Source organism: Balaenoptera musculus, chromosome 3 (genome assembly GCF_009873245.2).
Source record: "Balaenoptera musculus isolate JJ_BM4_2016_0621 chromosome 3, mBalMus1.pri.v3, whole genome shotgun sequence".
NCBI classification, from domain to species: domain Eukaryota; kingdom Metazoa; phylum Chordata; class Mammalia; order Artiodactyla; family Balaenopteridae; genus Balaenoptera; species Balaenoptera musculus.
Genome location: NC_045787.1, coordinates 114,988,570 through 115,013,973, shown reverse-complemented (window position 1 = coordinate 115,013,973; position 25,404 = coordinate 114,988,570). Strand labels below are relative to the sequence as shown.

At 40.1% G+C, this 25,404-nt stretch overlaps 2 protein-coding genes across 2 annotated transcripts in view; one reads left to right on the top strand and one right to left on the bottom strand.

The window, feature by feature from the left end:
- The window catches only part of CTNNA1 (catenin alpha 1), a 185,966-nt gene that overhangs the window by 43,684 nt on the left and 116,878 nt on the right, over positions 1-25,404 (bottom strand). The window contains exons 8-9 of the mRNA XM_036845650.1: positions 4,418-4,498; positions 3,087-3,239 (exon numbers count right to left, since the gene is read on the bottom strand). Coding sequence (XP_036701545.1) covers positions 3,087-3,239; positions 4,418-4,498 — 234 coding nt within the window. The remainder of the gene's footprint in view (positions 1-3,086; positions 3,240-4,417; positions 4,499-25,404) is intronic.
- Positions 16,635-19,981, top strand: LRRTM2 (leucine rich repeat transmembrane neuronal 2). The gene is made up of 2 exons (XM_036845653.1): positions 16,635-17,351; positions 17,713-19,981. The coding sequence occupies exons 1-2, from the start codon at positions 17,348-17,350 to the stop codon at positions 19,257-19,259; spliced, it is 1,551 nt and encodes a 516-aa protein (XP_036701548.1). The 5' UTR covers positions 16,635-17,347; the 3' UTR covers positions 19,260-19,981.

The window sequence follows — 25,404 nt, the reverse complement described above, 5'->3', positions numbered from 1 at the left end:
GGAAAAACCAAGGTCCACGGAAGGAAGGGATTCTATCAATCATACCTACGTAATGAAATCTCAGTAAAAACTCTGGATGCTGAAACTCAGTGGAGCTTCCTGGCTGAACCATCAATGTGCCAGGAGAGTGACATACCCTGATCCACGGGGAGAGGACAGGAAACTCTGTCTTTGAGACCTTCCCACACTTTACCCTATGTGTCTCTTCATTTGGATGGACCTGATTTGTATCCTTTACAATAAAATGCAGTCATAAGGATAGCACTCTCCTGAATTCTATGAGTTGTCCTGTCAAATTACTGAACCTGAAGTGGGCCACGGAAACCCTCCAAATTTGTAGCTAGTTGATCAGAAGAGCAGGTGGACTGGGGACCCTCAAACTTGCAGCTGGCATTTGAAATGAGGGCAGTCTTGTGAAGAAGGGATGAGAGGTCATGGGAACCCTTGAATTTGTAGACAGTTGGGTCAGAAGTACAGGTGGGCTGGGGACTCCCCTAACTTGCAGTTGGCATCTATAGTGAGGGCAATCTTACTGGAAATTATGCCCTTTACCTGTGGAGTCTGTGCTAATTCCAGGTGGTTAGTGATAGAATTGTATTTCAATATTTTAGGAGGACAAACATATCTGGCAGAATTCTCAGTGGCTGCAGAATCTGAGCCCTTCCTTTCCTGCCAGAGGCCTATCACCACCAGCCCTTCCCATCTTTCACATAGCACCCTTACTCCCCCTAAACCCCAGGAAAAATGGCAAATGGCCCCTAAAACCGAAGTTGGCCTGCAGAAATTTACTCCACTTAAGAGGGGGAACTAATAAAAAGAAAGGAAGATGTCAGGAGATTAACAAAATAATCACAATAAAGTATTTTACCTTTGCTTAAAACAAGTCTCTCACTAATTCAGTGTTTCATTATAATACAAAAGTACTAGTGTGGGGAGGAGAAGGCTTGTCATTGAAGAATGAAGTTCTGCCTTGAATCAGGAATTTGAGGCTTCTATAACAAACACTTTAAAAATTCATTTCCTTTCCATGCACACATGCAATTATATACCCTAGGATCTCTATTACCATAAATGTAATTTAAATGTTTGCAGAATGATACTACAAGGCCTTTGGTTATGCCTCAAGCAATGAAAAGCCATGTGTCATTTAATACACATATATTATGTGTGTGGGATGATGGGGGTGGAGGGCATGGAGAGGGGAGAGAGGTGAGAAAGGAGTCAGAAGTGAGTTGTGACAGGGACTATCAAAATCTAAACATTAAGGGGCCCTTGGTTAGTTCAGAATGAAATAAAAAGTATAAGCATGGACAAAGTTCCTGGAGCAAGGTCTCCAAACCCACCAGGTCCATCTAGTGCTTCTTACTGGGCATAAGGCTGTCCACTACGCCAGTAGGCTTGAGTGGCACAGCCCTCATTGTGGGAGGAATGCAAGTTACTTAACCTCTCTAAGCCTGTTTCCTTACCTGAGAATGTGGAAAGTACATTGTATTTGCATATACATGGTACACAGCAGGTGCTCAACAAGTGTCAGTTCTGTTGGATGGAGAGGCTGAGGACTGTATGGCAGGTCCTTATAAAGAGCCCTCCAGCTGTAGAACAGAAAAGGGCTGCCCTGTGAGGTTCAGCCTGCCATACTCTTTCAGATGCCCTTTCCCATGCCATTACTGCTACCTGTTACCCAAGGCCATGGGCTGGCAGTGTTCTTGCTTCCTGCCTCACAGGCACGCTTTCTAAGATGTAGGTTACTTACAGGAGGTTGGCTTCCTGAAGACAATCTTTGTGAAGACAATCTTTGTACATTTGGAGGTTACACCTCATGCAGTCATATGACTACTGTGAAAAGATTATGCTTAATGGAGACACAAAATGCAAGTCTTCTAACCAAATGCCAGAATCAGTGACTTGAATAGCAGACTGACCTACGTATTTTGCACATAATTAATTGAGATGACAGTAACAATTAATGTTCAAAGAAAACTAGATTTAAAATTAGTAACACATTTAATGTGATAACTGATGTTTTCCTTAGAATATTTTTATGGTACTAACCTGGCCTAATGTCACTATAAATCCAAATGTACAAGAAACACATTATACATAAAAGGCCCATTTTCTGTTCTTACATAATGACCAACTTACCAAATGGTCTACGGAATATCTCTTCCAAATATTAGATGTTTTACATTAGGGTTACAAAATTAAATAAGTTGGGTATATGCTTACAGTGTGTCAAATTTTTGAAATAAAGTAATAATGGAATCAATTAAACAGTAACATAATTTCAGTAATCAAAAGGTAGGAGGCAAGCCTAACTTATCTGGAAATTAAACAGCAACTCACTCTTTCTTCTTGTTGCCAAAAAAACCAACCACTAACATACAGATGTCTACTGTTCAAACATATCTAATTAGCAGCACATTAGGGCTCAGTTTCTTCAATTTTTTTTTTTTGGCTGTGCCATGTGACCTGGCTTGTGGGACCTTAGTTCCCCAACCAGGGATTGAACCTGCGCCCTCGGCAGTGAAAGCGCAGAGTCTTAACCACTGGACCACCTGGGAATTCCCAAGTTCTACAATTTTAAAACAAGATGATGGAGCTAAGTCTGTGTCTCAGGCAAAGGGTTAAGCACTTGACATACATCATCTCTTTGAGATCTCAAAATAATCCCTAGATAGGCATGATTAGTATCTTCATTTTACAGTAAGAAATGGGAATTCAGAGGGGTTCAGCAATTTGCCAGGATGCAAGCCCAGGCAGTATGACTCCTAAGCTCCAGCTTCTAGCCACTACTTTCTACAGTGTCTTCTGAGTTTAAGCATGTCATGATCTATCTTTATTTGCATTAACACTAAGTGGAGATGTTAAGTTTCCAGGATAAAGACTACCTATATTTAATTATGTATGTAATTAATGTAAACTGACCAAAATGGTAGTTTTGGATAGACGTTAATAATGAAAGACTTTCATCTTACACATATTGTACATTAGATGAGCCCCTAAATTTTTCTGATTAAATACTGTGGTTAAAAATCACCACAGTCCACCAAGTTACACATAATTAATAAAACTGCTAATACACTTACCTCAATTAATTTGTTGGCATGTTCACGGAAAACTTGGGCATATTCTTTAACTTCTTTCTCATTTCCATTCTTTGCAGCTTCAATCAATACTAAAAGTGGAACGTTGGTTTCCAGAAATGAATCTGAAACATGGTCCATGACAGCTTTGCGGAGCTAATAATTAAATTGTAAAAATTTGATTTTATTTCTACCAAGAAGCTAGATTGCTTTTTTTCTCTGGCACTTTTAAATCTAATGGAAGCTCATGACAGTTTGGCTGCACTTATATGAGGACCCCTCATGTAAGCCATGCAGTTATATAATCTGCAACACAGGAAACACAATTGTGGAGATAACAGCTTATACTACAGTTACAGCATTTCAGCAACAGAATCTCAGTTTTCAAAATAAAATCCTTTTTTTCTTGGGAATTACAAAACTAAAGCTTGTATCTTAAAGGAATAATAAAAAACTGAACAGAAAACAGCTCTAGATTGAATTGGCACATAGCCTTGAAATATATATATAATCAGCCTGATTGGCTAAATAAAACTGAGAAGGGAGAAAAAAAGCACTTTCTGGTTTATCTGAACAGGGTGAGCACACTATGAACCTTAAAATTGAAAGGTTATCTTTATAACCATTTGTGATACTACTTTACCAAAAGGAAGATGTATAGATACAGTCCATCTTTAATTCTGCTTTATATCAGACATGAACAATAAAATGTTTCTCCACTAAGTCAGGAGATTGTTTGTATTACTATTACAACTTCTTTTTAAGTCTTAATACACTGTTTTACAAATTCAATCCAACTTTTTCTTAAAGACTAAATCTCAATTTAATTCTAAAATGTTAATGGGATTATTTAACATTAAATGAAGAGAAAGACCCTCTGTACTTACTAACTCAGAAAACTGACGGCCCCAAATACCTCTATATCCACCATATTTGTACTAGAAACACATTTCCATCAAGGATCAAAATCAGAATGGGGCAAGTCAAATAAATAACTTCAATTTCTGTCTCTATTGTTTGTAAGTTAACATCACAAGATCCTTCAGGGTATTTTCACAGATCCCCAAGTCATTTTAAATTGATTTTCTTACCTAAACATCCTTTTCACACTAGAGCTAATTTATTCAGTCCATTCCAGTGGGACTGTATTATTCCAGGTCCCCAAGAGATTTTATTAGCCATTTAGAAGCTTATTAGCAAAAAACAAAGTCAGTTTTCTATGAAAATTCATCCGTTAACTCAAGAAAGAATATGTGCCCAGTATTTGTTGGGATTTTAACCAAAACAACAAAATTGAGAACTTGGGAAAGCAATCAACACTTCTTCCAGCTTACCTGCCTACGCAAGTCCCTGGTCTTCTTGGTCATTTTATCTATTGCAGAATTGAGTGCATCACTTCTTTCTTTACGTCCAGCCTGGAAAACAAGGAAAGAGATGCACATTGCAGTAATTTACAAGGAAATGTAATGATAGTCAATAACTAAGCTCAGATCAACATGGAAAAATCAATTTTTTTAGCCCCAAGTTGGGACATACAGGTGGTTGGGGAGAGCACCATGTGGCTTTGTTCATAAAAACCTAATTTTACAACTCTTAGGGGCTCCATATTATTTCATGATGGAAATTGAGGGAGTTCTGCCAAAATAAGAGAAGTCAAGAGGTGAGACTTTTGCTTAAAGTTCTGCTTGAAAAATTAAATTTATACTTTAATTCAAGGTTCAGCATACAACTGTTGGTGGGAATGTAAACTGATACAGCCACTATGGAGAACAGTATGGAGGTTCCTTTAAAAACTACAAATAGAACTACCATATGACCCAGCAACCCCACTACTGGGTATATACCCTGAGAAAACCATAATTCAAAAAGAGTCATGTACCACAATGTTCACTGCAGCTCTATTTACAATAGCCAGGACATGGAAGCAACCTAAGTGTCCATCGACAGATGAACGGATAAAGAAGATGTGGCACATACATACAATGGAATATTACTCAGCCATAAAAAGAAACGAAATTGAGTTATTTGTAGTGAGGTGGATGGACCTAGAGTCTGTCCTACAGAGTGAAGTAAGTCAGAAAGAGAAAAACAAATACCGTATGCTAACACATATACATGGAATCTAAAGGAAAAAAAAAATGGTTATGAAGAACCTATGGGCAGTACAGGAATAAAGAAGCAGATGTAGAGAATGGACTTGAGGACACGGCGTGGGGGGAAGGGTAAGCTGGGACGAAGTGAGAGAGTGGCATGGACTAATATATATACTACCAAATGTAAAATAGATAGCTAGTGGGAAGCAGCTGCATAGCACAGAAGACCAGCTTGGTGGCTTTGTGACCACCTAGAGGGGTGGGATAGGGAGGCTGGGAGGGAGACGCAAGAGGGAGGAGATACAGGGATATATGTGTATGTATAGCTGACTCACTTTGTTATAAAGCAGAAACTAACACACCATTGTAAAGCAATTATACTCCAATAAAGATGTTAAAAAAAAAAAAAAGGTTCAGCATACAACAATTTCATTAATGAACCAGCTCTCCAAGAACTGCAAGCAAGAACAGGTTATACCTGATTTTGAAGAACTCTGAGATACGAAGAATGTCAAAATGTGAAAGATGGCACCTGGCACTAAAACAATGTGAAACAACAAGTTTTAGAACTAAGATGTACCATGATGGATAGGAGTTAATAACGTATTTTTATATAGCTCAAATAAGAATGCTTTGTCAGATTACTTCAGTTAACAGTATATATTATAATATATACTGTTAACAGTATATATATACAGTATATATTATATTATACAGGCCAAATAAGTATGCTTTGTAAGATTACTTAAAATTCTAGGCTAAGCTTAACGCAATTGTATTGCACAGAAAAGAACCTATCAGCCACTCTGAGAGAGGTATGTAAATCAGCATTTGTTCAGAGGTCAGGGGGCTGAGTGGACATTTGCATTGGGGAACATTCTAAGCAGAATCAAAATGGATGGTATTTGAAAGAAAAGGGACAAAGGTAGTTATCCCAGGTAGAGATAGCTAGCCATGTGCTTAGAAATACCTAGTAAGACATCAGCTAGGTTAAACTACGAAATATATTAAAAGTTTTTCCTTACAAAATGCCCAGTCAACAAATGTGGCTCTTTCTGTAAAACATATAGTAATTACAGAAGAGATACAAATGGGCAAAGGAATTTACCCACTGTTCCTCTACCCATGGTCGCCCTCAAGACATTCTGGTATGGATATGCCATCAGTACATAAGTCAGCATAGTAGATAAATAGCCGGGGATGGGGAGATGTGGTTACACGCTTTCTGAGTGCCTTTTAATGTACATTTGTTACTCAATCTCTCTCTTATCCCCCATCTGTTAAATGGAGACAATGACACTTGTCCCTTTGCCTCCAACTCTGGGCTATTAGAAGAAAAGAGAAGGAATATTGATGGATACAGGTTATTTAGCAGAAGACAGAAAGGAGACAAAAAAGGACTTAAAATTAAAAGTTGAAATATAACTGACACATTGATATGGTCCCTATCAAATCTGGTCAGGGTCACATCCCTTACCTTTTCCTCCAACTGTACTGTCAATAAAGTTAAGTAATCCACTAATATTAATGGGTTTAAGGGGAAAAAAAAAGAATCTCAACAAAAACTGAGAAAATATGAGCATTTCTACCTGTAGGAATAAACTGTGATTTATTCATGGCCATCAGTCAGAAGAGAACTTGACAAGTATAATTAGTTACTGACAATCTCAAAGATCAAAATACCAGGATCTAAGGCAAAGGTGGCTAAAACTGAATTTAAAAAAAAAAATCAAACTGACCTCATAATTAATGCTTAAATCAGGAAGGTCTCAGTACATTTCTTAGATACTCAAGCACTCACTTTGAAGTAAACCTAGTAAAATTTGTCATTGTACCTAGCTACATTTTTGGGGGTGTTTCTAATAGATCATTTACTCCAGAAAACATCTGTTATCTGAAATCCAAAGGTTGGGCTCAATAACCTCATGAGAGCCTAATTCCCTGCAACATCCTCAATTTGGGTAGAAGGATTTATAATACTTAGAAAGTTATATAAAAGCAAATCCTTAAACTTGACTTTTGAGGGAATTACATTCACACAGCAAAATTCACACAACATGAATCTGTTAATTCTTTGTCAAACTACCTTAAAAATCAATTTGTCTTTCTTGTTACTGTAGGAAATAGAGGCTTATGCCTCATTAATCAGTAGGGAGCAGTTCAGAAGCAGTTACTTACTGAAGTTTTCAGGTTATACTAGACAGACTACCTTCTAAATCAAAGCATCCCTTAAAAAAAAAGAAAAAAAAAAAAAAACCAGTCCAAATAGCAAGTTTACGGTTCCAATAATTTAAAATATAATAGGGGTGAGTACACACACTTACAAACGTAATAATGAGCTTGATGAAAGTAGAAGGCTTGCTGATCTATAAAACAAGATCTTACTTCTCTTTGATATTAAGGCTGCTATGATTTTGTATTTCTAGTTTTGGCTAGGCCAAAGTAAATTTGCCCAATGAATCTTTAAAATAAGTGACTCTCGGTTCCCATCTAATTGAGAGACTCTATTCCACTACGCAGAGAGACCACCCAGACTCACTCAATGTTGATATGTATGCCCCTGCTACACAGCGACAAAAGGGCTTTCTAAGAAAAAGATATGGCATGTTTGGGGTTTCAACATAAAGCTTCTCCTCAACTAGTAAATATCAGCTGAATTGAGGAGAGGCAAAGGTTATTAGCTGGGACTGCCTCTAAGCAACACAGTTTTGGCTGAGACAATGAAAGGGCTTTTAAAACCAATCTTTAAGAGAAGCATGAAGAAGCCATTCCGCCTCCCTCCTGCGTGGACAGACTTCTATCTATTTAGACAATCTTTACTGAGCACTCTGCATCCACTGGAGTAGGCAGGATTAGCCATAATCCTTCTCTCAGAGGGTTTCTAATCTGAGATAAAATAATTCAGAGCAACCCCTAATTCAGCAAGACCCTGTATTGTGCCAGGCTTGACAGGAGTTCGGAATGACGTAACAGTGGGTCAGAGCAGTAAGTAAAAGTCATACAGGAAATTACATTTAAGTTTGTAATAGATTTTTTTTTTTTAAGTATTAAGAACTAGAATTTCCTGGAGGATTTTACCCATTTTGGTGGTGACCCCTGGAAGAACAAACTTTTTTTTTTCCTTCCAACGAACTATCTCCTGCCTCAGAAAGAGTAAGCATTCTCCTAAAACAAATCCACAGCTCTCAACCACCGATACCTTTGCCACAGATGACACTAGGTCTCAGTTCTGTGGTTGGTACATACGTCCACCAATTCCTTGCCCATACCCTACCACCTCTCCATTCTCTAACTCCATTCCAACTCTTCCCAGCTGGGAAGGGATGAAATATGTCTCTCTCACATTGCTGGTGGCATCTCAAGGCACATTTTAGTCCCTAGACATGATGTGACAAAGGTTCCTACAAAAGACTACTCAACCTGAAAAAGTAACAGCACAAAATAAACACAATGCTTCCAGGGAAAAACACAAAGTGAGAACTTCCACAATACTTCCAGGGGAAAAAGTGCTCTAATTTGAAGGTTCTACATGGTCTCTTCAGGACTCTTCTGCCAGAGGCTTCCTTCTCTTCTAATTTTGCACACTCTCCCTGCTAGAGCCCAGCCATTGCCATTACTTCACTGACCATGGTCACTCTGCTATCTTCCATGCTATGATCCATCCACACACATTTAAATTCTTCAGACATGCCAAGCTCTCTCTCACCTACCTGGAATACTCTACCTGCCCTTCTTCTAACTCCTACCCACCCTTTAGATGAGATATCACACTTCCTTGTAGAAGTTTCCTGTGGCCACCCTCAACCCTAAGTTCCAGTTAGGTGTCCCTCTGGGCTGCTTCCACAGCACCTCATGCTTCCCCTCACAGCCATTCTCAAATCGCACCCTGGGATACCTGTTGACATGAACAAAATGAGAAACCAGTGACTAATTAGAGACGTGTTTAAAAGTCATAGGACTCAGTGTGTCATCTACGTGGCAAGTTATCAGTCTCCTGCTTTCTTATTAGTGAAAATATAAGGCTTTTCAAATAATCTCAAATACTGTCTATCAAATACTTTATTTGTAATCTAGAGTAAGGCTGGAGAGAGTAGCAGAGGAGGGTAAAATCCAATTTAAGGACTATTTATTTATTTATTTATTTTTAAAAATCTGTTGATTTTTAAAAATAAATTTATTTTTTTTAATTTATTTTTTGGCTGCATTGGTTCTTCATTGTTGCACGTGGGCTTTCTCTAGTTGCGACGAGAGGGGTTACTCTTCGTTGCGGTGCGCGGGCTTCTCATTGCGGTGGCTTCTCTTGTTGCGGAGCACGGGCTCTAGGCAGCGGGCTCCAGTAGTTGTGGCACACAGGTTTCAGTAGTTGCGGCACATGGGCTCAGTAGTTGTGACTTGTGGGCTCTAGACCGCAGGCTCAGTAGTTGTGGCGCACGGGCTTAGTTGCTCCGTGGCACATGGGATCTTCCCGGACCAGGGCTCGAACCTGTGTCCCCTGCACTGGCAGGCGGATTCTTCATCACTGCGCCACCAGGGAAGTCTCCAAAGGATTTCCCCCACCCGCCCCCCGCCAAGAAGGATTTTTAAATGCTCAGTTAACTGGTAAAATCCGGCTAAGATTTGTGATAAACAAGGAAATGTTTTTGGGTTTTGCACTGATTTAAAAATAATAATAATAACTTTCTGAAGGCTCTGATCCTCTTTTCCCTGCTAAAGATAACGGGTTAACAGGGAATCTCTGTTTACTAAAGATACTACAAATTTCATGTTCACCAAATGGTACTGGATCTTTAGCATAATATGGCAAGTGTGTGTTTTAATACTAAGAAAGATTCTCATCAGTTTTGCCATTCATTAAAATTAAGTATATACAGCAAAGACCATAAAACCTTTAAAAAACAAATGACTAATTGGAAGAAATCTTTGTAAAATACTTCACAAACAAAATTAATTTCTTTAATAAGCAAAAAAGCCTTACAAATCCTTAGGAAAGATTTGTAATTGGAATGACCAATTTTAGGAGTGGGAAGTGGGAATGAGCAAATGAAATACACAGTCTACAGAAAAGAACAAAAATAACAGTATACCTACATCCAAAATGATGCTAAATCTCACTCACAACACATCAAAGAGAACATTTTTCACCCATCAGATTCACAGATATTTTTAAAGTTTGCTAGCTTCTAATATGGTGTTAAGGTGGGGGGAGGAGGTTAGTGCATACTTACTGACTACTGGGGGAAGTATAAAATGGTTTAAAATTCTTTGTAAGGCAATGTGGCAATGTCTATCAATTTTAAATATAACAACTCCTATAACCCAGCAATTTACTGTTAGGAACTTACCTTTTATATAAACTTGCCTAAGGATGCAAAGATATTAAAAGAATATTCATTTTACACTGTCTGCAAAAGCCAAAAGCCTCAAAAGAAACTACATGTCCATAAATTACAGCATAGCCATGCAAGGGTAAACCTGTGAAGCCATTAGGTACATATGCATACTCACAAACACACACAGGAAAAAAACTATGAAGCCATTGAACAGACAGACCCCCACCCCCCTACCCACCCACATGCAAAAAACAGTGGAACAGAATCAGCTCCCATGGGAGCTCAAGCCTTGGCAAGCCCCTTTCCAGGAACACGGGATCAATACCTCAACAGTAGCTCTAATACTGATAGGCTGCTATAAGCCATTCCTAATAAGAAGTGATCTTGTTCTCTTTGGGCTGAATTTTTGTTATTGATTTTCTCTGCATTGATGATATCACATGTTCAAATATTTCGCTTGCCTTAAGCACATGTTGCCATCCCTCTATCCCAGAGCACACTAAGAGGGTTCTAAAGTAATGACATTTCCAAGCTTCAGCAACCAAGATTGCTAGCATCTAGCCAATATACATGCAAATTCATCCTTTTAAATCTAGCCAATTGGGTCAAAGAGACCACTAAAATTAAGAGATTCTTCAAGTAAATATAATTGGGTATCTTAACTCTTAATCCTATCCTAGGCAAATGGCTTTCTATAGCCTGTGGCCATATATGTAGGCAGGAGGAAACATAGAAACTCTCTCTAAATAGAGAGTTACTCAAATGTAGAAAGGGAGAAACAGGAAGAACAAATCAAAACTTGGCTGTAGGGACTTCCCTGGTGGCGCAGTGGTTAAGAATCTGCCTGCCAATGCTGGGGACATGGGTTCAAGCCCTGGTCCGGGAAGATCCCACATGCCACAGAGCAACTAAGCCCGTGAGCCACAACTACTGAGCCTGCGTGCTACAACTACTGAGCCTGCGTGCTACAACTACTGAGCCTGCATGCTACAACTACTGAGCCTGCACACCACAACTACTGAAGCCCACGCACCTAGAGCCTGTGCTCTGCAACAAGAGAAGCCACTGCAAGGAGAAGCCCACGCACCACAACGAAGAGTAGCCCCTGCTCGCCACAATTAGAGAAAGCCTGTGCGCAGCAACGAAGACCCAACACAGCCAAAAATAAATTTTAAAAACTTAAATCTTTAAAAACAAAACGAAAAAAAGCAAACTCGGCTGTACTTCAGAATAAAAAACGAAGCCTGCCATGCGCAGAGGATGGGGGAAACATGAACACGATGAAGCCACTGGCAAGCAAGAATAAGAAAAGGGCTTGGCAATATAAATTTCAGTCTACGCATTTATCAAGACCTCAGGATAGTTCTGTTTGGTTTGGGTTGGTTTCATATCTACAATAGGTGAAATAAAGGATCTTTGTGGTCTAAATGTACCTCTGCCCAAACTTCTATGGAAAATCTTCCCTTACCTAAGGTGCATCACCCCAAGATTTACTGCTGAATTTTCTAGCCCTGGGCACAGAACACAATGCTAGCACAACAGAATTAGGCTGTCACATGATCCTAGTTCTGCCACCCCACCAATACCAACAATTGCCAAAAAGCACATGCCTCCAAAACCAAACTTTGTAAGTAACAGCATCAAAAGGGACACAGCTCATCATCATTGGTGTAACCATCACTCCTTCCTACTGCTTTCTCGGTCATGTTTAATAAAGATAACAAAAGAACTTAAAAATCACAATTAATGGAGGGCAAGGACGAGGTCAAAAATAGGGATTCTGTAGGCTTAACGTGGACAGTCTACTTCTTAAAGGGTTTTTGAAAGGAAAGATCCCAGCAATAGAGATACTTATTTACACTCAACAGTGGTCCCCTGTGACTTCTCCAAAACTCTAACAGCCTAGAATTTTAAATGTTCTCAGATCCTCTGGCTCTACCTGGGATAATCAACTACTCTTTAGCCCATCTCTAACATGACAGATTGGTAACTCCATCAATCCTTACATATTCTATCTGCCTCTGTCAGATAAGTTCTGGTTCTTGGGAAGATAACAAATGGTTTAGTGCCAAACCCCAGTAGTTTTTAAAGAGCAAATCAAAAATTTAAAAGAATAGTCAGACTTCCCTGGTGGCACAGTGGTTAAGAATCCGCCTGCCGGGCTTCCCTGGTGGCGCAGTGGTTGAGAATCTGCCTGCCAATGCAGGGGACACGGGTTCGAGCCCTGGTCTGGGAAGATCCCACATGCCGCGGAGCAACTAGGCCCGTGAGCCACAACTACTGAGCCTGCGCGTCTGGAGCCTGTGCTCCGCAACAAGAGAGGCCGCGATAGTGAGAGGCCCGCGCACCGCGATGAAGAGTGGTCCCCGCTTGCCACAACTGGAGAAAGCCCTCGCACAGAAACGAAGACCCAACACAGCCAAAAAAATAAATAAAAAAAAAAAAAAAAAAAAAAATTCTAAGTCTCTGCAAATTAAAAAAAAAAAAAAAAAAAAAAAAGAATCCGCCTGCCAATGCAGGGGACACGGGTTCAAGCTCTGGTCCGGGAAGATCCCACATGCCGCAGAGCAACTAAGCCCGTGTGCCACAACTACTGAGTCCACACGCCACAACTACTGAAGCCCACGCGCCTAGAGCCTGTGCTCCGCAACAAGAGAAGCCACCACAAGGAGAAGCCCGCGCACTGCAACGAAGAGTAGCTCCCGCTCGCCACAGCTAGAGAAAGCCCGCACACAGCAATGAAGACACAACACAGCAAATAAATAAATCAATAAACAAATAAATAGTTTAAAAGAACAGTCAATCTTTGTCTCCAAATACACACGTTTGAAAGCAGTGAACAACTCTAGGATTTATCAGAATCTTCTCCCATCCTCTTTCTTTCCCGCCTCCAAAAACAGGCTAGTAAAACCCACTCACTCTAATACAGGTATTGATACAATACAGGCCCAAGTATGTGGCTGCCAACTAAGAACCCTAAAAGGTTCTTAGGAGGGGATATACTCAGACCCACAAATCTTGGGTCTCCACCCTAAAAATGTCTATCGCTTTTTGATGATCATAAGGAGATCTCCAAGGAACAATGACCAAGACTGGAAGCAAAAAGGTTTATTTTAACATACTTCTCCAGAGCACCTCTGTGCTTCCCCACCACACCTCTGGGTGCTGGGGTATTAAAATTTTTGGAGTCGGGCATGATTAGTTAAGAAACATTTGACTCTTTAGCATAAAGCAAAATCCAGCTCCCTCTCTACCACAAACTAGAAGATTTCATGTATATACCCATACATCTGCTTCTCCAAGTGGGGAAATATTTGTCCCTAATTAGCAACATATATTCAAAGCAAACTATCAAGTAGAGTAACGCAGGTAACTACAACACCTAAGCCCTGCCACATGACTCATTTAATTTGCTTAAAACCATTTACAGAGAGGACAGGCGGGCTAGATTTTACTTGTCCTTTGCCTTGTCACGAACAACTAAAACAGTGAACATTGAAACAGATGATATGGAGAGTACCTTCCAGAGTTTGTACTGCCACTTTAAGTCAAAGGCATATGTACGCAGAATAAAGCTGTTGTGAAATGAAACCAAGAAAAAGTTTAATTCAGAAAGAACATGGGTTTCTTTTTAGTCCTTTTAGCTAAAGAAAGATAAAGATCAAAAAATGATAAAAAAAAATTCCATCAATAGGAACTTTAGGAATAGGAATTCCAACAATAGGAATCAATAGTACTTCAACCAATTTTAAGACAAACACCACATCTTCTCTGATTCCACAGTCTAAACCTTTTGAACCCAAAGAAAGAGCAAGTGGTCAAGATGGCTGGTGACCTAGACGGACTGTGCTCTCTGGGTACTGTGATACGGCAGGCATTACTGCCCACTTCTCCAGATGCATCAAAAAATAATTACTCTTGATTGCACTGGTGCTTTTCTGCGCAATTTTCCTTGCCCACAAATCTGTTACAGCAGTATTGGGATAATGTAATTTAAGGGTTTTCCATTTGTTGGTATATAAGAAGTAGGCTAAGCAGACTACAGAGCAGAAAGGAACCAAGAGTTTAAGGGGAAGGAAATGCTCTTCCCTCTAAATTTTCACATACAACTCATTCCTAATCATGGTTGCTCTAATCCAATTGGTTCTAATGCTTTTCTCCACATGGAACTAAAGTTGTTACTTCAGGGGAGAATTTAATCCAGCTCCTCCTGCCTTGCAAAGGTTTCTTTTTAATCAGAGAGTGGCTGACTTCAATAAGAGCATTTACAGTATCCCAAGGGCTTCTTTTCCTTAAAAAAAAAAAAAAAAAAAAATTAACACCCTTGTCAGACTCCCCTTGTTGGAAGTTTTGGGAGCAAGTTCCTACAGAACGGTCACTCTGAAACCTATGGTCACAGACCCTGTAAGAATTTGATTAAACCTTATCCACAGAAAAATGCACAAGCAACAAAATTCTATAAGCCAACTATGGACCCAGGTTAAGAACTTCTAGCCTATAAGAGAGAAAGACTATGGAAAGGATCAAGGTCAGTTGGGGGAGTGGCATCCTTTTAGTCTAAAACAGGACCTCTCCTTCCCTTCCTTAACCAGCAAGCAGGAATACAGTAGGAGTACTAGTTCCTGAGAAAAAGGGATTCCACTCATGGCTAACTTTGGCTTGGGCACGCTATCTTAGAACTGCACTGCCCACAGAGTCTTTCCTTCAGTCTTCTCCTTTCAGAGGTATCAGACATGCCCCATGGTTGTTAAGACTCTACCAGACCTAAGTGTATTCCTGCTGTCTTCTCTCTCCCTTTACACATCCCAGGCATTTTCCTCAATAAAATTCTTATACTTCTAATCCTACCTTGGGGTCTGCTTCTAGGAGGAGCCAAACTACACACCTGCAGCTGCTGCTGTCTCCACAGAGCCCTGAGGAAGGCACCCTGGAGTCTTCCAGTCCTCACTCTAGCACCACACTCCAACACAGAAACTATACCCCTTGAGACAATAACTTCTTACACATGCCCAGTGTGATAAAGCCCCTGGAAGCCAACAGACTGATGATGTTCTGGTTTCACAGACACAATGGGTAGTTTTCAGATTTCTGCCTTCAGGTCTGAGACAAGATCTACTAAGGATAAGTGCCAATGATATGGGAGAAATGGCCTGGAAGGCCAAATCAATAATGTCAGACGTATAAAAGGCCTTACCTTTGTCAGGCCTGAAAATATGACCCTGACTCACAGTAGAAATATCTTTTACATTTATACAGTAGTAAACATGGAGCTGTACAGTCATAACCAAATTCTGAAAAGTGATACTATTCGACAGGGAGAAGATGGTGTTAGGTCAAGTAAAAACAGCCAAAGCAAAAATCCTATTCCAGGGTATGAGTGACCTTTTGTATTCCCTAGAGAGATTTCAACAACAGTTAGTATGAGACTCAAAGTCAGTTCTTAAGTGTGCCAGTAGGCACTATTGAGTGTGCAAATGCTCTATTGTTTGAGGGTCACAAAGCCCCAATCCCAGATCAGTAGAGGCTTTTAGCCGAAGAAGTAGGTGAAATTCTGAGGTAAATACAAGGGACCATGTCAGAATCCAGCCACGCTATACCACTTGTCCTAAATCATTTCTGTTCCACTGTTAACACTTAGGGCATGCAATATTAAATGACTGTATCAACCTACCCTTTTCTCCTACTAAGACATCCAAAGATCAACTCAGCATTATTTTTCAATTAGCACTGTGATAAAACACTATTATATAAAATAAGACAGAGGAGAATCTTTTTAATTAGCTTTCTCCTGAAACTCTCAAAGAGCAAAATAACCAAATGCTTTGTTTTCCAACCTTTTTTTTTGCCCTTTATTCTTGGTTTATGATGTTAAACTCTTAATGACAAAGAAGCAAAGCCCACTTAGCTAGTTTACCAACACATTTGAAGCAAATCATAGTCATACTTCTATTTTAACCAATCATGACAGCAAGGTGATTGAGTAGCTTTCCAAACTACCAGAGCAGCAGGCACTGGCAGAGGCTGCTGTTAAATCAGCACTTCATAAATCGTGCAGGCTCCTGCCCATTTAGATGATCTCTCTGTGCAGAATCGGCAGTCTAACACTGGCTCTCCCAAGCATTAAAAAATCATCACTCTGCTAACCCAACTCACTGTTCAGACGGGTCTTCTTGAATGCAGCCTTTATTACAACCTCACTGCTGCTTCCTACACTGAAGCAATACCATGTTTTTAAGTCAGGAGTTCTTCTTTCTCGCTTCATTATAATCAGGGGTCTTACAACGACCCCGATACTGTTACAAAGCACACTGCTTTATAACAGTAAAGCTTCTGGAAAACCCAAACAAAAGATACGTCACCCAGTGACGTCAGCCTATATACAGTTCTGTGTGGTCGCAGCACATAAGCAAATCCATTCTTGTGCCGTTTCTCGGAAAAGCTTTTCAGTAAATGCACTCATGCTGCTCCAGGAGCTCTTCTCTGCAACAAGCCGCCCATCTGCCATCAACAAGTTAAGACCGAGAGAACTAATGGCTGCAAAAAGGAGAGGCTGAAGCTTTGATTAACCAGCTGAGCAGTTAGAGGAGGACGAAATTAATAACTTATATTCAAAACTGATTTAGGGGATCAGAGTGGTTACAGAAAATGAAACCAATGCTTTCGAGAGGAATATCCTAAGGAAAAAACAACTCACCCTGGTGGATTCAATTTTACTCGGAAAGCCTGGGACACAGAAAACAGGAAACTGGTCAAAGGCTCCCGCATGTTAGAGCCTTTTACAGACTCACTGCGTTGAGTCTGACAACCGAGACTGAATGCAGCCTCCAATGTGCTCAGAAGAATGGGTAAGTCCATGTATTTATGTGCCTTGTACAGTCAGCAAGGAATCAACGCTTTTAAAATAATAAGCCACTGAATTCACATTTTTATGAGGGAGATCACTGTCACATTTTTGGATTTTGAGGTTTAGGTAAAAACATATATTGCTGATGACAGGATGTGTTTTATCTTCTTTCTTAATGGTTTAAGTTTTGTTCTAGTCATACTAACAAGGTTAGTGTTTCTGCAGCAAATGAAAAATAAGCTATATGTAGTGAAATCTTTTGCCATAATGTTATGTTGTTGTTGTTGTTGTTGTTTTAACAGCCCATACGCTCTGCTGAAAAATATCCTATCTTCTTGTCTTCCTTAAATTATATTCTGCAGGCTTACATTTCAAGTGGCCATTAGGGGCCCCTATGCTGGCAGCAATATATGCAATGAGTATGGTTTTAAAAATGCTGCCTGCCCTGGGTATGGCATGTCCACCCAAATGCCGCTGTGAGAAGCTGCTCTTCTACTGCGACTCTCAGGGCTTCCACTCAGTGCCAAACACCACAGACAAGGGCTCTCTGGGCCTGTCCCTGAGGCACAATCACATCACAGAGCTCGAAAGGGATCAATTTGCCAGCTTCAGTCAACTTACCTGGCTCCACTTAGACCATAATCAAATATCAACAGTAAAAGAAGATGCTTTTCAAGGACTATATAAACTTAAGGAATTAATCTTAAGTTCCAACAAAATATTTTATTTACCAAACACAACTTTTACCCAACTGATTAACCTGCAAAATTTGGACCTGTCTTTTAATCAGCTGTCATCTCTGCACCCAGAGCTCTTCTATGGCCTCCGGAAGCTACAGACCTTGCATTTACGGTCCAACTCCCTGCGGACTATCCCAGTACGCCTGTTCTGGGACTGTCGTAGTCTGGAGTTTCTGGATTTGAGCACAAACCGTTTGCGAAGTTTGGCTCGCAATGGATTTGCAGGATTAATCAAACTGAGAGAGCTTCACCTAGAGCACAACCAGCTGACGAAGATTAATTTTGCTCATTTCCTACGGCTAAGCAGTCTGCACACGCTCTTCTTACAATGGAACAAAATTAGCAACTTGACATGTGGGATGGAGTGGACCTGGGGCACTTTAGAAAAGCTAGACCTGACTGGAAATGAAATAAAGGCCATCGACCTGACAGTGTTTGAAACGATGCCTAATCTTAAAATACTCCTCATGGATAACAACAAGTTAAACAGCCTTGATTCCAAGATCTTAAACTCCCTGAGATCCCTCACAACCGTTGGCCTCTCTGGCAATCTGTGGGAATGCAGCCCTCGAATATGTGCTTTGGCCTCCTGGCTGGGCAGTTTCCAAGGTCGGTGGGAGCATTCCATCCTATGCCACAGCCCCGACCACACCCAAGGAGAGGATATACTAGATGCAGTCCACGGATTTCAGCTCTGCTGGAATTTATCAACCACTGTCACCGCCATGGCTACAACTTATAAAGATCCAACCACTGAATATACAAAAAGAATAAGCTCATCAAGTTACCATGTGGGAGACAAAGAAATCCCAACTACTGCGGGCATAGCAGTTACTACTGAGGAACACTTTCCCGAACCAGACAATGCCATCTTCACTCAGCGGGTAATTACAGGAACAATGGCTTTATTGTTTTCTTTCTTTTTTATTATTTTTATAGTGTTCATCTCCAGGAAGTGCTGCCCTCCCACTTTAAGAAGAATTAGGCAGTGCTCAATGATTCAGAACCACAGGCAGCTCCGATCCCAAACACGACTCCATATGTCAAACATGTCAGACCAAGGACCATATAATGAATACGAACCCACCCATGAAGGACCCTTCATCATCATTAATGGTTATGGACAGTGCAAGTGTCAGCAGCTGCCATACAAAGAATGTGAAGTATAATATCTACCCATCATCAAAAATCACATCAGATAAGTAACCTATTTTACATAGTAGGGGCTAAATACATATCTAATTTTTACCAATGGTGACATTAAGGCTAATTTTTCCAAACCAAGTGGAGACTTAGGTTTCTGACGTGTTGAAGTATTTTTAATTTTTTTTTAATGAAACCATATTTTAAGTGTTAAATGAAGCGATGCTCACATTAATGTGCACTCTTGTTGGAAAGTCTAAAAATGCTTACTTCAAAATAAGACATCTCATGTATGTAATTATACACTATCGTGGGTAAACATTCACACTAAGGTCTCCATATGCTATTTTCTTCTACTGAAAACAGTTTGGAAAGAAGCTACTGAGCAGAAAGAGATATGGATCAATACTTGTTTGCTCATTGCTCTCTACCCCAAGTACCACAACTGGCTTGCTGCTTAAAAGGAGACTTAGTAAAGTTCTCTTGTATGATAATTTGGTATTTACTCAAACCTACTATTTACTGCCAGCGTGGGGAGTAGAATTTCACATATGCTGAAGACTGGTCAATATTAAACACTCTTCTTGTAGAGTTTTTGCCTGGGTTAATAGATATTATCAAAGTCCACATCATGAAATCAGAACCCTTTATGTAATTCTAATAAGCTGAGGGACTCTTTAATATATTTAAACAATGAATCCAAGTGATTGTGAAAAGGTCTCATTACAATGAAATCAATACTAAATAATTACACTGACTTCGTTTCATATCTCTAGTTTGACTTATAATGGACACGTTGATTTTTGTGGCATTTAGATACTTACTTTAAACTAGTGTTAAATTATCACTTTACTAATTAGTTTACTAAATCCTATATATACATTTACATGTGAAAAAAGATTTAGAAATTATTTTGGAGAGAAAAGAGATAAACTGAGTCAATTTAGCAATCCTATGACCAGCTGCTCACTCTAGTTTGAAAGCACATACACAAATACACTCTCTCTCCCAGTCTCTCTCTTTCTCCCCCTGTCCTCCACCCCCCACCTCCATCTCTCCCTCAACTGCCATGATCAAAGATGCCTTGACAAAGGGGTTTAAACCTCTTTCTTCTGCCTTTTCCTGATCTTCAAGCCTCAAAGAGCCAAATTAAAAATAACTGGTTAACAGGCATAATACTGATTCTTGTTAGCATATATTTTAAAGGAACCTTGAAAAAAATCACTTTATAAATATTATATGCTAAATTTTGACCTTTTAATGGATACCGATTCTTACTGTAAGAGCAGGTCCTTCTACGTGAAGGGAACAACACATATCTGAGGCAAACCTTCTCATGGCAGAACACAACATATGCCTATGCAGCCACACAGTGGTAACTCGAAGGAGGTGAGGGGATGAAAGAGAAAGGCAGCATTTTGAAATATGACTCTTGCTGAAACAGGTTAGCAAAGTTAAAAGGCAGCCAAGCAAATGGGCAACTATACCTGATCTGCATCAAACAGGGCAAGGCCTGGGGACCTGCAGCTGGAAAGGGGAGGGGCGGAGGTTCTCTGGTATTAATATAAATGTTCAGTAATTAAAAAATGATAATGATGACACACTTTTCGTGTAGAAAAGAGCCACAAGTACTTTGTTTCTTCCATTATGATTTCTATGGAGAAACTATGACATATTTAGGATTTAGATGCAAGTTACCAATTGACACAGAATTTTTCCATAAATGAGGTTCCATGTATGTAGTAGCAAAAACCATGAAATTAGACTACTGACTTGATTTTAGAAGAATGCGCATTTTTACAACTGACATTTGCTGATGAGAAAAAAGGCATAAATCCTTAGAGAAAACCACTACCATAAAAAAAAGTTATCTTTTACTTAAAATGATATCCTTCATTCAAGGCATATTTCTTCCCAGGATTGAATTGAAACATGTTAAGATTACAGTTTAATCCGTGAGATTTAATACTAAGAGAGGGATGTCTACCTACATTTCAAAGAAAATGTGTCTCAGTAAAAAGCAGACAAGATCACAAATTTTGGTAAGAATGTGCTCTCTACAATTTTTAAGATGGGTAGATTAGTTTGGCAAAGTCTCAGCCCATCTCAGCTGATCCTGAGCAGTGAGCATTTCACCTCTTGTTAAACCACACACTAGGCCTGCCTGGGCAAGGACAGAAGCTGATTTTATGGCATAGAGCACGTCTCACAGCTTCCTTACAGAAGGGCTGGATCAGAAGGCCCATTACAAATGAGAGCTCTACAAGCTAAAATTTACCAACCCATTTATCAGGGTAACCATGGCCATTTGTCAGAGAACAACTTTATCACAATACAACTGTGTCCTAGACACACAAGATTCCACTAGCCCTGGAGGATAGCAGACAAGTAGTTTCCGTCATTTCAACCACAACCCAAAATTAATTGAAACTGTGAGCAGAAGGGTGAGAAACGGCGGCTGGGAGTCCCCACATTAATCCTAAAGATTACAGTTAGTGAAATGGACCGTCAATTGGCAAAATCCTTAATGTATGTAGGAAAGAAAATTGGAAAAGCAAGCCATTTAGTAATTCAGGGGAACAGCATAGCCAAGGCCACCACGGCATACTTTTCAGTTGAAAATTAACAGATTTTTTTTGGCCCTTCATTTTTTGGGCAATGCTCTCTGAGAAAAGTGAATAACAGTGCCAAACAGCATTTTCCTTTTCCATTTAAAGAGCAAACGTCCCTTTTCAATTGCCTATAGAAGGCAGAATTTCTTTTAATTTTGGTCTGTTTGTGTTTTGGTATCAGCACAGGTTTGAAGATGAGGCTATTAGTCACATGTGCTCTCTTTACCAACCGGCTCGGGTAGAAGAGCATCACAGCTACACTGCAGACCCTGGTAATATCATCTTAGGCCTTTTGTTTTTTGCTGTCGTTTTATCCTCTTCAACGCCCCCTCTCCCTTTCTTCACTTTCAAGATTAGAGGAAAATAACCACTTAAAAAACAGAAAAATAATTAAATCTCTCTGGAAAAAGCAAGCTAACAAAGGCTATGATACTGTACCCACCTAGTAACCAAGAGCTAGTTTGGAATCATTTATATTCATTTCTGTAGCTTGCCAGGGATTTCAATCACCTTTCTGAAATGAGAGTGAGCGGATAAATTTGCAAATCCATACAAAACTCAGAGAATACCCACTGCCAACATCAAATAGCAAAGATACTAATTTTTTAAGCCAAAAATCTGCACTAACACATGTAATTTCTTAATGTGCCTAAGTTAATTTCTGTACCAATTCATTGAATGGAATTGATTGAACTTTCCCACTCCACTAATTATTAAAATCCATCTGCTTATTCTAATGCTAGTCACCAAGAGCTAGACTCTTTCCAATAAAAATGAACCCTATGTAGCACTAGGTCTTAATCCTAAAATTCAAAACAGGCATATTTTCTTAAGGCATACTTCCTACGCAACTATGAGGGGGGAGCTATAAATGTCCTGTTCTCTCCAAAGTGTGGATATCAGTATGAAATTTTGAAATATTATTTTTAGAAGATGACTTACATGATCATTTTCCTAATAAAGCAATACAGTGACAGACTGGTCTCAAAAATCTGTTTTGGGACATACTTTTCATATCTTATTGGTTAAACTGCTTCAACCAGAAAAAGAAGATAAAAGTGATAAGGCCATCCACAGACAATTATTAAATATTTCTGTTCCTAACCTAGAGCAAACTCGTAGTACTTAAATAATTTAAGGGGAAAAACGAATAGTAAATGACTGTTTAAGCTTTCATACTGCTATTGCAGACATTTGGAAATGTCTGCTACTCCTTCAATTAATCTATTCTTCCTTGGTAATTTTTAAAAAGCCTGATCTATGGAATGTTTGATGAACATTCCTATCAACACTGAAACTGGAAACTGAAAGTACAGTCCAAACCTATTGTGTTCAATCACCCTAAGCCATCTGGGTGGGTGGGGTGGGGGTGGGAGGTGGTCAAGTGGGTTGGGAAGGTGGGAAGAAAATACGATTATACTGGGGTGGGGTGGGGGGGTAACCAAGTGCAGTGTACAGGGAAGTTTTGTTATTAAAATTGTGTATACTGTAAACAGCCAATGTCTTTCTTTTTTTTCCAAAGCTTTTCCTTGGTAACCTATCAATTTTGACATGTGAAACTTGAAAACTCATTTATGACAGATATAGAAACCTTAAATGAACAGTTGTTTTGTACCATGTTCTCTATAATGCCAAATGTGCCAGTTGGAAAAAGGGCAGCTAATCATCACCTGTCTTCATTCGGAGACAGGCAAAACTAGGCTAGGAAGTAAGGCGGGGAGAGGAGGGCTGCCTAAAAAGCCACCATGCCAGTAAACAGCAGTCATGCAGTAAGAAGCTGCTCTGTCACAAGCCTTAGCAAGTGGGCAAACAGCTGTCTGTGGGGCTCACAGGGCCTAAGGCTGGCCGCCATCCCCCACCCTCCCCTGTGTTCCGCCACAGCCTGGGGAACTTCAAAAAGGTACTCAATTGCCTATACCCAGCAAAGAGTAACTTGGCCTCTACCTCAGGGATCTATTGGGGTAGATCCTAGCAGTACCTTGCACACCACTCCTGGGACGGAAGTCCACAGGTGCTGACCATGCTGGGGTCTCTAGGATCCCTACATGACCCACTCTATCCCAGACACCAGCTCAGTAAGTATGGATAGGGGAAAGGGAGGGAAGATTTTTAACTAGTCTCCCTTGTTTGGCATAAACATCCTCAGGACAGGATGCTTTGCCTCGGCAGCACTGGGGGCAGAAACTACCCTGGCCTTGAGAATTGACTGCCACAGGTCGCTGTACTTGCCAGGATGACCTTACTACTTTTCCAGGCCATGAGCAGTACAACAGGACCAGACAGGTAGGAATAAACACCTAGGGACGAGAGGATCAGAGAGGCTAAGAGAATTCTTACACCAGGAACCTCAGCAGAATTAGGGCAGAGGCAGGAAGCACAATACAGAATTTTACTGTCAAACTAACTCATCCAGTATGCACTAGAGGGCACAGGTGACAGTAGTTTCAAGTTGCAAAAAGGAATGAGTTCCTATCCTTTACAGAGTTAAAAGCAGAGCTTATTAACATAATTCTCGTACATTTTAATCTTGAAAATCCCGTGTAAAGCTACATCTGATTTCTTTATCAGTTATTTTAATTAGTTTTGCCTGTATGCCACAGCATTCTCAGGTTCCCACTCAGATTTATAATAGAATTCTTCAAGGTCTGTGTGAAGAGATTCTTTTTTTCTTTCTTTAAATATATCTAACCAGCTGGGTACTCGAGTCTCCCTTAGAGAGACAAAATGTACTACAAATTGTCTTTCACAAAGAAAGAAGGGAAAAAGAGGTGAAAATCACAGCTATTCCCACATCTCCCCTTAGCATGAGTTCCTCCTCACTAGCCAATGTTTTGGGAACACTTCTAAGGGACAGATGCTGAGCCTCCCTTAAACTCTATCTGAAGGAGACGTTAAAGAGCAAGACATCTCCAAAGGCAAGTACAATGAAACAGGCTTTCCTGCAAAGCCCACCAAGTGAATATACCCTCCCTTTAAACACGGAGGCCAAGAGCAAAGCTAGCCCATCCTCCATCTTAGGACCTCCAACATGAAGGAGCACCTGTGAACAACAATCCTGAAGGCAGGGGCCAATGGCTCTACCACCACCCAAAGAGAGAAGGCTCTTCCCTCATTTGGGAACCAGATTTTAAAACTGCAGCCCCAGAGACAATTCCCAAAGCCTTTTCACAACTTCCATGAAGAGACATCACCAAGAACCACAGCGAAGAGATGTAAAAATGTCATAACTTTACTGAATATCCATTCACAATTGTGCTCAGTGCACAAAAACTCCATCTTTAGGCCCTGGTATTTCTACCAAGTGCGCACGCGCGTGCACGCACGCGCGCGCACACACACACACACACACACACAATCTCCAGGTTGCTTTTTCTGGAAAATCGTAAGATAAAAACTCTACAGCCATTTATCTGCTTCATTATCATGAGAACCAGAAAAGTTCCTCCTGTGATAAACAAAAACATTTCCTATGGCCTCACTGCCAAATACATAGAGGGTAAGTGCTCAGCACCTAAAGATCTCTGAAAACAATGTATTCATCATTTACATATAGCCTAAA